Source organism: Lynx rufus, unplaced genomic scaffold, assembly GCF_022079265.1.
Source record: "Lynx rufus isolate CCGP_SWC_20201006 ecotype Redwood Valley unplaced genomic scaffold, mLynRuf1.p SCAF_2, whole genome shotgun sequence".
NCBI lineage: Eukaryota > Metazoa > Chordata > Mammalia > Carnivora > Felidae > Lynx > Lynx rufus.
Genome location: NW_025814834.1, coordinates 116732503 through 116746213, shown reverse-complemented (window position 1 = coordinate 116746213; position 13711 = coordinate 116732503). Strand labels below are relative to the sequence as shown.

Genomic DNA, 13711 nt, shown 5'->3' with positions numbered 1-13711 from the left:
CCTGTCCTTTCCTTCCTGTCCAGGAGGATCCGGGCCGGGACCGAGCTGACTTGGGACTACAACTATGAGGTGGGCAGCGTGGAAGGCAAGGAGCTGCTGTGCTGCTGCGGGGCCATTGAATGCAGGGGGCGGCTTCTTTAGAGGACAGCCTTCTTCTCAACGTCCCGAACCCTTCCCAAAGCATCCTTTCCTCAGGAACTGGGTCTTCCTGACTCTCCGACTCTGACCCTGCCTCCAGTCGCGCCCCTCCCCCGGCTCCTAGTAGGTAGAAATGGGGGCTCTGGATCAGGAGGTCCCTTCCAATGTGGTGCTAGCAGGCAAGGTCCCTCCTCCACCTCCTGAAGCGCCAGGGGTGGGGAGAGGTCACCACACCAACCTGGGCCTGACATCTGTCGGTCCTCCTGTTACTCCTCCCTCCCAGCCTGTGTGTGTTCAAGTGTCCATGCTTCTGACAGACTTTATTCCTGGAATGAGGGCTGTGCGTTTACTATCCTTCATTTGTATGGTTTCTTGAACGTCTTTTAACAAGATGTTAAAACTAAGATTGTGATTTGATTTCTCTTTCTTGGTCCCCACACTTCTAGTTCTGGGTCTGTCTAGAACAGCACTGTTTCCCCCCCCCCACCCTTCCCAAGGTGCAGCTGTCATTAATCTCTTACCCTCCCTACCTTGGCTTTTTCTTATTTGCCATATGAAATTTAAAAATGAAAACATCACATAACCATGAGGAAGACTACCTTAGTTTATTTAGTTGATCCCCCTTCGCAGTTCCTGCTAGTCTCAGACACTTGTTGCCATGTTTTCATCTTTAATATATTTTAATTAAAAAAAAAAAAAAAACACCATTAACAGTACATTTTGGTCTGAAGTGGTCCCTCTGCTCAAATGCCAGGTGCTAGCTGTAATTCTGGCTTGAAAACCAAAACACCGAATGTTTAATAAATAAAAATTAGAACTAGTTGCCATTCTATTCCAAACCAGCTAGCCTAGGGAAAGAGGCCAGAGAAAGGAGGCAGTAAGATCTTGGACCTGTGACTAGAGAGAGCTGGCAGAGAAGTGACATGTAGACCGGCTGAACAGTCCCAGTGTGGCTCCTCCTTTTTGGCAGAGGTAGGGCAGGGGTCATATGTACCCTCCTACACTCAATTCATTTGTGTCTTTGGAGGGAAAAAAGTAAAAGCTCAGCTTTGGTTTCTGGCCCAAGTTAGGGAGCCTAGAAAGGTGAGCCTTGGTCCATCTTTGGCAGAATGAGGCCCACAGGTGGCACAGTAAGGCACGACCCTGGCTCTGGAGGTCAGGGGGTCAGAGGCAAACAGCTGGGGCCAAATTCTGAAGAATAAGGAATGTGAGTTGTAACCCCCACCCCCAGAGCTGAGGAAGGGCCTCAAAAACAACAGTACACCTTGAAAAAAAGAGAGGAAAAGAAGTCCGTCCCCCTCTAACAAAGGATGTACCAGCCTCCCCTCTACCTGGGGATTGGCTGGTTCGAATTTGGTTTAAAGGCAACTGGGTGACAAAGAAGCAGGGGGCTGGGACACAGAAGAACTTTCTCCTTGCTTTCTGCTTCCCAGCCCCCCTCCCCAGCCCCCAGGGCTCAAAGTGGCCCTGTGGGGAGGAGGGACTAGTTCCTTGGCTTTACGCATTAATCTGAGGGGCAGCAGGGACAATGGTTCAGTCATTCTTACGATGGTTGTTACTGACGACAGGGTGGCCGTTGGCTAGTGGCCGGCTCTTTGCTCCTCCCCCTGCTATAGCCTCCTCCCCCTCTGAGCTCTCGGTTTCTTCCGGGTCACTGCGTTCATCTTCTACCAGCTGTGGAAGGGATAAGAAGGGTTACGCTCTGTCCTCAAACCCCCAAGAAATGCCTCTCTCAGCAGGCTTGTCCTGCTTTACCCAGGGCTCCACAGTAGTCTCAGCAGGTTGCTGGTACGGGAGGGAGTTTGGGCGGTTTCTAGAGTTGAAGGTAGTGGGGCCTACAGAGCATTCACCTTTCCAGTTATGAACTTGTGGGCCATGCGCAGAATGAAGTAAGCCCAGAAGACATGTAGCAGCTGTAGCACTCCCATCATGGAATTAAAGAAGTAGTAGCCAAAGAAGGCGGGGTAAAGCTCCAGTGGGTACACCACGGTGCAGTGCAAGATCCTGCAGTGGGAAAGTAGAGGGAATTGTAAACACACAGAGGAGGGGGCAGGGAGAGGCAAGACTCCTGATTCCTCGAGGACAGGAGTGTTCTCTGGCCTCCTACTCACCAGAAGGGCAGGATGACCAGTCGGGTGATGATGAAGACAATGGCGAAGACGATGAAGATGTTGTTGCAGGTGTTTTTCCATCCCGCATAGTTAAACATCTTGGCCGACTGCATAGATAGCCCCATCCATCATCACAGGCTCCTGACTCTCCCATATATGTTCATACACATGCTGGCTCTGTGCCCCCCGCTTCCTTGGTCCCAGGAACGTCAACAGCACCAGCACCACCACCACCACCACCACTACCACCACCACCCCCTGCAAAAAAGGGAGAGGGATGGGAGAACCTGCACCAGAGTCTCTAGGTTTGAAGAAATGGCCCAGGAAGCCTGACCTCTAGCAGGTAGTCAGAAGAGTCATGAAGAGCCATGATCAGAGTCCCTGCTCGGATGTAATTGGCAAACCAGGAGAAGCTGATGAGGATGATGGTAGCCACGTGGTGGATGATCTGTTCCTTGAAATCCTGAAGGAAAGACGCAGGCTTCAGGGCACTATTAACTGTTCCCCAGCCCCCACTATTCCTACCTCCCCTTCCCCTTTGTGCCCCTCAACCCACAGCTCCATCCAAATACCCAGAAATCAAAGCGGGGGCTCTTCCTCCCAGGGTTTTATCTTGGTTCTTTAGGCTTAATGGCACAGCTCCCTGACCCACCTTACGCTTGACATCAGAGGCAATGCTGAAGAGCAGGGACCAGTAGAAAGAAAGTTCAATCATGTAGTACCAATACTGGGAAGGGATGGTGCTCTGGAAGAGCGGAGAGAAAGAAAGGTAAGGGGCCCTGGAGCAGCAGATCCCAAGAGTCTCACCTGTCCAAACCCAGCCCTTCTAGCCCAAAGTGCTTTAGCAACACAACTCCAGTGCCTTCTGCCATGTGTTCCAGAGATCCTCTCTTCACGAGGGTGTGTGTGTCCTAGTCCTGTCCTACCTTGATGCTATACAATGAGTCAGGACCCCATTTCATACCTGTATGGGATATCCCTCCCAAACCTTCTTCATGTCATAGAACCAGGGTTTCTGCAGAGAGACAGTGAGAGGTTAAAAGAGGAGGGACCCAAGTTCTGTGGCCTCATCCCACCTTGCTAGAGAGCCTACTCCCACCTCCCATTAATCCCCACTCACATCCACAATGACGGCCATGCCAGCAATGAAAGCGATCAGATAAAAGGTGAATCTCCAGCTGCAAGAGGAAGCAGAAAGGACTGGAAGAGTGGCATAGCCCTCCAGCCACCCCCAAGTGCCCCCAGATATCCTCTCAATATCATTAATAACCAAATTCACCTGCTCACCTAGGTACAGCCTCTCCCCGCACAGGGCCATGGCCCACCCCTCCCAGCAAGATACATCAGAGCTTCCTCTGCCGCCCAGCTTCTCCTGCCCCAGCCTCCCCTACCTGGCCTCTCGGAACTTCTTGAGGAGACTGGGCCGGTCCTGGTTGCGGCGGCGCCGGAACCAGCGCTCTACCTGGCGGCCAGAGAGCCCGCTCTGCCGTGACAGGAGCTCTACCTCTGCCTGGGTGTCGTGAGGAAGCCCCATTACCATTCGGCTTCGGCTCCCCCACCCTCCCGCCCTCTCCCAGTGAGAAGCTGGGTCGGCACCCCTGCCCTCTCCTCTCTTCACCCACCAGGGTTGGCCCTGCAGCCTGCCCCCTCCCCCTGCTCTTCCCCCCCTTAGCACCCAGTGACTGCCAGGCTGGGGTCTGCAGCTCAAACCTGTTTGGGCTGCTTGCCACTGGTCAGGTAGAAATGCTCCAAGGTGGGGTTGGGAGGTGCCCGCAGCCGAGTTTTCTCCTTTATGTTCAGGAGGGCAGCCAATGGGGTGGCCACGTAACTGAGGAAGGGATAGGAGTGAGAAGTGTCTGGCTCTCTGGAAGCACCTCAGTGTCTCAGTAGCCCCTACACTGGGAGGGGAAAGGACTGCAAGCTCAGGCAACTTTATCCTGGGCCTCAGTTTCCCAGCAACCCTCTCTCTGGCCTCCATGGGCTGCCCAGAGCTGACAAAGCTGCCTGTGTTCACAAGTGACCGGGCGGGAGCGGGGAGGGGGAGAACAAACGACCATTGAAGGAGAGGGCCTGGGGGTGCTGAACCCTCAGGAAGACAATGCTGCCTTTAGTGGGGGGCACACAGTAGGCAGGGATCAGTGGGGGGGTGCACAGTAGGCAGGGATCAGTGGGGGGGGCGCACAGTAGGCAGGGATTGGGGTGGCCAGAAGAGCGGGACCCAGCACCAATTAAACAGCAAGAGATGGACTTGAAGTGCGAGAAATTTCACTGTGTCTGGCAGCCAAGGAAGGCATGGGGGTAGGGGCAGTATGCTCACAGCTCAAAGAAGTATCGAACGATGAGGAAGAGCAAGGCCAGGGGTAGTGTGATGTAGAGGTCTGAGGCTTTGGCATAGACACGTCCATCCCGGTCTTCTAGATCAGCCCAGGTTAAGTTCACAGGCAGCCACAGCCGTTCCCACCAGAAGTAGTCATACAGGGTCTGGAGCATCCTGAGTGAGGAGGGGGGAAGGGAGAGGGCATCACAGGGGGCAGCTATGGGGGAAAAGAGAGATGAAAGTTTCCATGGTGTAACAAAGGAGAAGGGGACAGAGATTCAAGCCTTGGATTCCGGTCCTGGCCAATGGCCTCGGACAAATCAGCTTCTTCATCTGCAACATGGTGCCTTTCCAGTTCCAACATTTACTGTTTTTAGCAACTGAAGGGTGATGCTGACAACCCCCAGGAGTCCCAATTCTCTAGAACTAAGAACCTTGGGGTCTTCCGGTCATGTTGCTACCCCAGCACCGAGGACAGGCAGGATATGGCCCTAGAGGCTGTAACCAACAATCTGAGTAAAGGAGGCACCCTCCCCCATCCCACTCTTCAGCTACCCCCTCCATCCCTCAAGCCAACCCACAGCTGGAAGCTTCCCTGTCAGGGAAGCCCCGAAAACAGATTGCAGGGCTGAGGCGAACCCTACCTCCTCCTTCCCTACAACCCATCCAGGTAACAGGTCCCTAGGGAAAATTAAGAGGCCGAAGTAAAGGAAAATCATGTCCCTAAAGGATGCTGAGCCCCAGGACAATCAGTGGACCTCAAACTATCACACACAAGATTAACACCCCATGCTGAGACATCCAATCCCAGCAAATAAGGCTGAAGAACTCTTAACTGAAGCCTCTTTTCAGAAATAAAGTGAAAGCAAGGCTGCAAAGGATCAGGGATTGGGGGACAGACCATGGTGACAGCAGACCAAGACATCTGGTGGGACTAGGAACTATTTCTTCCTAAGGCTCATCTAGAAAATAAAACCCTAACTAGTCTGCAGGGGAACAGCCATCACAAATACTCTCAGATAATAAAAGCTGTTGCTTCCTCCGCCGCCCCACCTTTTCCTCCACTGTTAGAGAAAGGATCATCAGGGTGGTAGTGACCAACCACTTGGATACCAGAATGAGGGAGGATACAGACCTCCTTTGACGTATCCTACACAGCCACTGTCTGTGGCTCCGAGGGGGACAGCAGCTGCTTGGAGCTAAGAGCAAGATGGTCCTGAAGCGTCAGTGATGCCGGTACCAACACAATACCTGGCAGTCCTGGGACTCAGCAATGAACGCCAGCAGGATGGCAAGGGCAGAAGTTTCCAGGCTCCCAGCCCTCATCCTCCCAGGAGGGAAGAGAGGTGGTGGTATTCAGGCTGGCCTTGGAATGAAGCGCTGACACAGAAGGAAGGTGGTCTCCTCCCACCCAGGGAGGGAAGAGAGTGGGGAGATTGTTCTCCACTGTGAATTGGACACCAGTTGGTGCCACTGGCTGAAGGCTGATCAGATCTCAGCTGAGCTGGGCTGGTCCTCCGGCTGCTCTTCCAACAGCTCCGCCCACACCCACCACAGAAGCACTTGCGAAATCCCTCTCAGCCTGTCACAGGTCATTATTCCAGCTCAAGGACTTTACCCTCTTGTCCCCACTCCTGGTCACTGCTCTCAGATGAAATCAGAGGTCAGCACTGACAATAAAGGAGCTTCAGCTTCACCTTCCCCCAATCTCTCTCTCTCTCTCTTTCTCTCTCTCTCTCTCTCCAGGCCTCAGCTCCTGAGGGCATTCATTGCCCCTTCCCCCTCCACCTTAGCCAGAATAAATATTTAATCAGTTAAAGAGATGGAACCTTTTTGAACTGAACAAAATTAAACATAATTATCCACAGTGGAACTTTACCCACACGACCATGTGTACGACACACTTTTATCCCGGAGAAAAGATAGAGAAAATTTAATGGAGAGGGGGCAAGGTAAAAGGCCTAGATGTGCTAGCACATCTCTGGATCCTCCTTTCCACATTCTTAGCTTAGCTAGATTGGAGGTAGGGAAGTACACCGGACATGTCCCCTGACTGCTGTCTCTTAGAGCCCAACTTGTCATTCACTGAGATCTAAAGCCAAAGGTACAGACAGGCCTGGAGATTGGGCCCCATCCCTACACTGGTCAGTGAAAACTGGCAGGAAGTTTCTCTTGTCAGGGACATTTTGAGGATTAAAGATTCAGAAGGCCAGCTGGGGTCCCAGAGGGTAGGAGTGGGGCCCCTCTCCCTGACTCCTGGGGTCCAGGAATGTCTTCTGCCAGTCTATCTCTCCAAAGAAAGTGAGAAGCTGGGGAAGCTGGCAGAAAAAGTGTCAGAGAGTGGTCAAGGGCAATCACCAGGATAGTGCAACTATCTCAACCCCAGGACAAGATAGCACTCATCCCCTTCCCATCCCAAACAGGGAAAGCCAAAGAATATGGTGTGTCAGGAGCTCAGAGATGCAGATTCATGGGGGCTCTCTCACACTTGGCTTTCAGTCTTTCTGTGACCACAGCCCTCCCTTGCGGCCCAGCCTAGGACTTCCATTAGCAGAGGAATGCTACCCCCTCCCTGCCCACCCTTCCCCACCCTGGGCCTAGCCCAGCAGGGAGAAGCACCAGATTCAGCAGGGTCAGGACTTCTGACTCAACACGGGGGGGGGGGGGGGGGGGGGGGGGGGCAACAGGGGCTCCCAGCGCCCTGCTTGCTTACACACCCCCACAGAAGCAACAAGTCTGCTCCCAGAGGGAGCCCTGGTGGCTTCTTGGCACCAGCGCATCAAGCCAAGAAGGCAGGATATCTACTTGGCCTAAGGAGACAACCCTGCTTTTCCAGCAAGTTGGCCCTCAGGGTAGATACTTGATTTTCTGCTGGAGAAATCACACCTACAGATGTTTTTCCACTCACAGAATTTACTCCTGACACACACATGAAGAGATGATAGTGTGTGTATGCATCTGTGTGTGTCTCTCACATACATACACACATATACACACGCACACACACATACACACCTGCCTCAGAGACACAGATGCCACTTTCTGAGACACAGGCTGGAAAGGGGCCAGCAGAGCAGGGATTTCATGGGCATTGGATTACCAGGAACTTGAACAGGGCTCTGCCCCACCCCCACCCTTTACCCCAACTCTGACTGACCCCTCCCACACACTCAGAGATGGATGAAAAGGGGCAGAGGGTACCCATGGGGGCTTGTAAACCCAGAACGCTTAGAGGGCAGAAGTTGGAGTTGGTGGGGAAGGGATGTCCGACTCAATGTGAAAAGTCTCTCTGGCTCTTAGAGTTTGGAGATATGATTGAGGAAAACAGGATCAGCAAAGGAGAGAGTGACAAACACAGGGTCCCACAGGCTTGAGGGACTACAAAAAAGCAGGAGGACCCAAATGGTCTTCCAGTTGAAAAGTCTCTTTTCAGGCAGCAACAGCACCTCAGGAACTAGATGAAGCCAACAGGAGGTGTGTCATTGTTCCAGGCCGCAGTGTAGGTCCCCAAATTTAGCTTGTCTAAGCTGCCCCGCTAGAGGCCCCAACACACCCAAATACTGCATGTGACTACAGCCTCCAGGGGCAGGGAGAGGCAGGCAGGTTGAAGAGGCTGAGCCGGGCAGTGCTGTAAAGAATCAGTGGCCTGTGGCCAGTGACAGGGGAGAGAGGAGGCCGGCCCTCCCAGGGGGAAAGCCGTGCAAAGGCCCCAGTGAAGGGAGTGGACTGTAGGGTGCCAAGGGAGACAAGGAACTCTGTTTAGAACAGAGAGTGTGTGCAGGTCACTTTATGATTAAGGCCAGGCCCAGAGACACAAAGCTGCAGACAAGTCCTTATCCCTAGAGCCCCACCACAAGTGCAGCTGGCCACCCACATTTAGATTAGGTGATCTGGACTTTGGTACGGGGGCAGCGACCCTTCCAGCACCGATGCGGGGTGACTGCCTGCTGGAGGCCTTCCCAGACTCAGCTCCCTCCTCCATTTCTCAGGGTCCCCAGAGTCCCCCTGACTACTGAGTCTAGCAACTCAAGTGACTTAAGCCCAGGTTTTGATGCCAGGGGCCTGGCTTGGGGAGAGAGAGAAACCCCCCAAGCTCAGGCCAAAGATTAGCGCCACACACCTGCCATTAACCTACTTGCCAGAGAGCCTCCAGGCCGGTAATTAACAAGCTGTGGCCCAGAAAACCAGTTTCACCGGCAGCTTCCCCCCCCCCCCCCCGCCACACACACCCCATAACGGTATAGGAGCCTTAGCCTTGGGGGGCCGGGGCAGACGCAAGAGCCACTCCTTCCTGTTTCCCGTTAAGCACATGGACGCTCTGACCTCCCTCCCGGAGCGGGCACTGAGGACCAGCCCCACAAAAAGTCGGCACGACCCCCCGTCTCCCTCCTACCCTGGCCGCGGGCCCGCCGCCAGGCTGGGGCGGCGGGTGGGGGGGCTGGGGGGGAGACTCTCCTCCCCAACAAAGGGGCGCCGGCGGCTCGGGCCCTCCGCGAGCGGCTCCGGGTGCCTCCCTCCAGCCTCTACCTGTTGCCAGGAGGGCTGGCTTCTCCAGGCCCGGGGCACCCGGCCAGCCTGCCCTCCGGCGGCGCTGGGGGCCCGGCCGCTCCCGCGAGGCGCTCCGGCCCGCCCTGCCCCCGGCCCGCCGCCATGAGCACCCCGCGCACGCGCCCCCGCGCCCCGGGGCCGCCGTCCCCCGCCCCCAGCCCCGCTGCCCAGAGCTCGCGCCCCGGTGCCCCTGCCCCGGCCGCCCCCCCGCCCCCTCCGCGGCCAGGGCCCTCTCCGCGGAGCCGCGTCGGAGCGGGCCCCACTTCTCCCAACTTTTCGGCGGCCGCTCCCCGCCCCTGCGCGCAGTGCCTGCGGCTCCCGGGCCGGGGTCCCCCACTCACTCGGCGGCGGCAGCGGCGTCGCGGGGCTGGCCGGGCCGGGAGCCGCTGCTCCGTGTCTCCGGGCGTCCGAGCTCCGCACCCCCCCCCCCCTCCGGACTGGCTCGGCTCGCTCCTCTCCTCCCCCTTCCGCCTGCCCGCCCGCCCGCTCCCTCCCTCCTTCCTCCTCCTCCCGCCGAGCCCTGCACGGCTGCGTCCGAGCCCAGCGCCGGAGAGCAAGGCCGCGGGCGGCCCAGGAACCGGGAGACTGGGCGTGGGCCTGCGGCCCGGCGACGGCAGAGGCAGGGGCGGGGAGGGAGAGCGGGCGGCGGGGCCCGGGCCTCTGCGCCTAGCCCCGCTCCCGCCGCCTCTTCCTCGGCCCTCGGACCCGTGCCCGCTGCGGTCGCCGCACCCCGGAGCAGCCCCCGAGCAGGGGAGGCAGGTGCGGGCCCGGCGGCCGCGCTGGGCTCTCCCCTCGGGGGGCAGACCCGCGAGATGCCCGCGAACCCGCACCTGCCGGCTCCCGACTGCGGTCGGCGACCTCAGCCCAGGTGCCCCCGACCAGTTGCCACCTTCCACCTCCCGCCGCACTGGGCAGCAGAGGGGGGAAGGTGCCTCGGCTTCGGGCGAGCCCCTCCACCTCAGTGCGGCGCGCCCCTCAGGCCGACCCAGGTGGCGGGCGCCGGTGATTCCTCACAGAGCCTGCGGCCCCTACGAAGTCCCCCGCTGCATCCCCGCCTTAAAACCCACGTTTCCGCCCAAGTGCGGTGAAACCTACCCCCCGTGGACACACACCCCACTGTAGTGGACGCTCTGAAAGGGCCAACCCCCAACTTTTGTTTTGTAAAATGTATTTGACTTTGCAATCTGCACCATTTCCCCCTCTCCTGATTCACGTTTTAAAAATGTCCTTCCTGCTCTGGTAGAATTGATGTTTCAGGAAGATGCCACATGCTTATTATCCTGGAAAACTGACCTTGACTCCTAGCATCTCCTAGCATGGACAGAATGTGGCTAGGATGTGTTGAGAGATTTGCTTAAAGAGAGATCTAGAGTTTGAGCCACTAGAGGTAACTTCGTTTGGTTTGGTTTAATTTTTACCCTGGTGAAATGTTGGTGCTTTTATATTATCACAGTTAGAACCTCTGACAATAATTTCGTTCATGGTTTATCTAGTCAAGTTCGGGTGTTTTAACAGCTGTGCTAGGAAGGAGAGTGGCCTCCCACCTATTCCAGTTGAGAGCTTGGCCCTCACCTGAGGCTCTGTCTTGGAGACTTGTGGAAGCAGGGGCTGATTTCCAAGCTATTTATTCACTTGCTCTTTGCAGTAGGACCCTCAGCGAATTCCTACCACTGGAGAAATGAGAACTATCGGCCCAACCCCTGGCCCACCTCTCACCGAACCAGCCCCCAGTGGGCTCTTCTGCAGTTTTTTAGCCCAGGCCTGCCTGATTTTCCAGATCCCAGCAAGCCCTCCAGCCCTGTCTTCCTTTGCCCCAGGCTGAATTCCTCTCTGACCCTTACCGCTTACATCTTTTTACCTCCCTGTACCCTCTCCCTCTGCCTTCCAATCCAGAATTCCCTCTACCTTTCTTGAGAGTCCTCCCCAGATTCCTCTGTGCTACACACCCACAGGCCCTTTTCCAGCTGGGTGCAGTGTCTCTTGTTTGGGCTCCAGCTAACCTTTGGGTGCCTCTCTACCTCCTCACACCTTGTACTATTTGGTTCCCTTTCTGTAGCTTCTGAACCCTTTTCTCAAGCAGTTTTCCTAGATGCCATGTTTCTCCAAAGGTGCCCACAAGACTTTATTTTATTTATTTGAGAGAGAGAGAGAGAGAGGGCGTGTGAGTGGGGAAGAAGGGCAGAGGAAGTGAGAGAATCCTAAGCAGGCTCCACACTCAGCGCAGAGCCCTATGCGGAGCTCCAACCCACAACCCAGGGATCATGACCCCAGCGGGGACATCAAGAGTCCGACACTCAACCAAATGAGCCACCCAGGTGCCCCCCACCCACCCCCACCCCCGCACAAGACGGTTTAAATGATTGCTCAGAGGACCGAAGACCGTTGAACCTTTTTAAGATAGCAGTGGGCAGGGGAAGTTTGGGGGCAGGAGTTGGATAGTCAAGGCCTGAGAAATAAAGATAAGAGGGTGTATCACTCCCCCAGGAAACAAAAGAGAAGGTGGATGGAGGAGGGGGCAGTGGCTGTGGGCAGCATTAGAATGATGTTACCCCGTCTGGTCAACAGAGCGGGAGTACACACACTCCTGCCTTGACTGGACCAGGAGATTTTGATCACTACCTTTCTGACCCATCCCCCAGTGCCCAGGGCAGACATGGCCACACCCACAGTGCCCCAAGCTGCCTGCCCTGATGTGACTCACTTCCTCTATATGGGCTGGTGAGGTGTCCTGAGGCAGAGGACACCAGGCCTTCAGCCTGGGATTTAAGTATCTGGGCAGGCTTCTAGGAAAGAAGAGACATGGACTCCAGTCGAAGAAAGTCAACCTGACCCAGGTCAGACTGGCTTGTGCAACACAGAAGCCTATTTGGGTAAAGGAGTAGAGCTTGGCCACCATGTAAGCAGAGGAATTCAGGTGCCAGGAGTTCTGGGGAGAAAAGGTTTCATAACAAGAGGAAAAATAACCAGGAGGAATTTCTATGTGTTCTGAAATTATGCAATGCAAGGATTTTGCAGAAAAGCAATATGGAGTTGGAGTTGAACCAATATTCATGAGTCAACAGCTGAGTCTCTATATATTACTGCTTATCCCCTATATATTCCACTAAGAGGGGCCCCAAATCAGCCATGCCCTCATCTAAGTGGTGAAGAAAACACAGGAGAAGTTGGGAGACCTGGATCTTGTTCCAAGCCATGGCCCTTGGGAAGTCACTCCACCTCCTAAATCAGTAACAAGAGGGGGGGAGGCTAATCACCTCCAACAACCCCTCCTCTCTGAAATTCTAAAAGTTGAGAGCATGGGGGTGAAAAGTGGTTAGTAAATCTAAAAACAACCTCGATCTAACCCTGGAATTGAACAAAACAAAACGCCAGGACCAAAGGAGTGAGATTCCAGCAAGTTTCAGTGGAGCAGTTGTAAATGCATTTCACACACTCCCTCCTTGAACTTCTGGGCCACAAGGACTACTCTTCCACCATGCGGCTCGGGTTTGGCCTGCATTCTTCAAATATGGGGTTCAGCCTTGCTCATCTGCCAGGAATCCCTTGCAGAATTTTGGACTGGGGAAACAAAAGCCCTCTCTCTCCCTTCATCTTCCTCTAAGCCTACTTGGAACATGTGCCCAGAAGAGACATATGGGCAGAGAAGGGTAGAGAAGGTCAAAGACATGGGACCAGGCTGCAAAGCCACTGTATGGCGGTAACCCAGACTAGGAAGTCTCCTGCAAGTGTCTTGAGGTCTCAGAGTGTGCAGGGGTGGGGGTGGGGGGGTGCCGGTGTCTGCTGGAGGCTCTTCTTTTGATCCTGCCTGCCCACCAAGTCCACCTAGGAACCTGGTGTCCTCCAGAGACTCCACTTCCCAACAAGTGAGCAAACGGAGCCCCTGGAGATCTGTGGGCGGAGCCAGTGCCTTGGAGACCTCTAGTGGCCACTAGGGGGCTCCCGGCTCCCGGTGGCTTCTAATGCCCTCCTGTGGCCAGATTGAAGATTGGCAAGATAGAAGTTGCAGAAGAGAGCCAAGACTGGACTCCTAAGGGAGACAAGTTAACAAAAACAGTTACCATTATAAAATAACATTATGGCAATATTTATTGTTTTTTTAAATGTTTATTTATTTTTGAGAGAGAGAGAGGCACAGAGTGTGAGCAGGGGAGGGGCAGAGAGAAAGGGCGACACAGAATCTGAAGCAGGCTCCAGGCTCTGAGCACAGAGCGTGACGTGGGGCTCGAATCCACGAGCTGTGAGATCATGACCTAAGCCGAAGTCAGACACCCAACCGACTGAGCCACCCAGGCGCCCCTCAATATTTATTGTTATGTATTGGTTAACATTTTGACATGTGTACCTACTGCTTTGTGCAGCAGCCCTCTTCTAAAGTGCTCTACATGTATTTATTTCTCACAATAGCTTATAATATAAACACTATTATTACCTCTTGTTTCAACAATGAGGAAACCAAGCACAGAAGGGTTGAAATAATTGCCCAGGTCACACAGCAGACTGGAATTCTAGTCTAAGAAGTCTGTCTTGGGGCATCTCAGTGGCTCAGTCGGTTGAGTATCAGATTTCGGCTCAGGTCATGATCTCACTGTTTGTAGCT

The 13711-nt window shown here is 54.9% G+C and overlaps 2 protein-coding genes across 6 annotated transcripts in view; one reads left to right on the top strand and one right to left on the bottom strand.

Moving 5' to 3' along the window:
• The window catches only part of SETDB1 (SET domain bifurcated histone lysine methyltransferase 1), a 35123-nt gene extending 34174 nt beyond the window's left edge, over positions 1–949 (top strand). For all 5 annotated transcript variants that reach the window (XM_047082445.1, XM_047082448.1, XM_047082447.1 and 2 more), the window contains one exon: positions 24–949. In XM_047082445.1, the coding sequence (XP_046938401.1) occupies positions 24–141 (118 nt within the window). In that variant the 3' untranslated portion in view covers positions 142–949. The remainder of the gene's footprint in view (positions 1–23) is intronic.
• On the bottom strand, positions 725–9550 carry CERS2 (ceramide synthase 2). The gene is made up of 11 exons (XM_047082449.1): positions 9456–9550; positions 4567–4740; positions 3960–4077; positions 3641–3759; positions 3370–3427; positions 3214–3264; positions 2902–2994; positions 2584–2712; positions 2250–2356; positions 1989–2142; positions 725–1812 (listed from the first exon to the last, which is right to left on the bottom strand). Exons 2-11 carry the CDS (start codon positions 4737–4739, stop codon positions 1672–1674), a joined length of 1143 nt encoding a protein of 380 aa, XP_046938405.1. The 5' UTR covers position 4740; positions 9456–9550; the 3' UTR covers positions 725–1671.
• Between the last annotated feature and the right edge of the window lie 4161 nt (positions 9551–13711).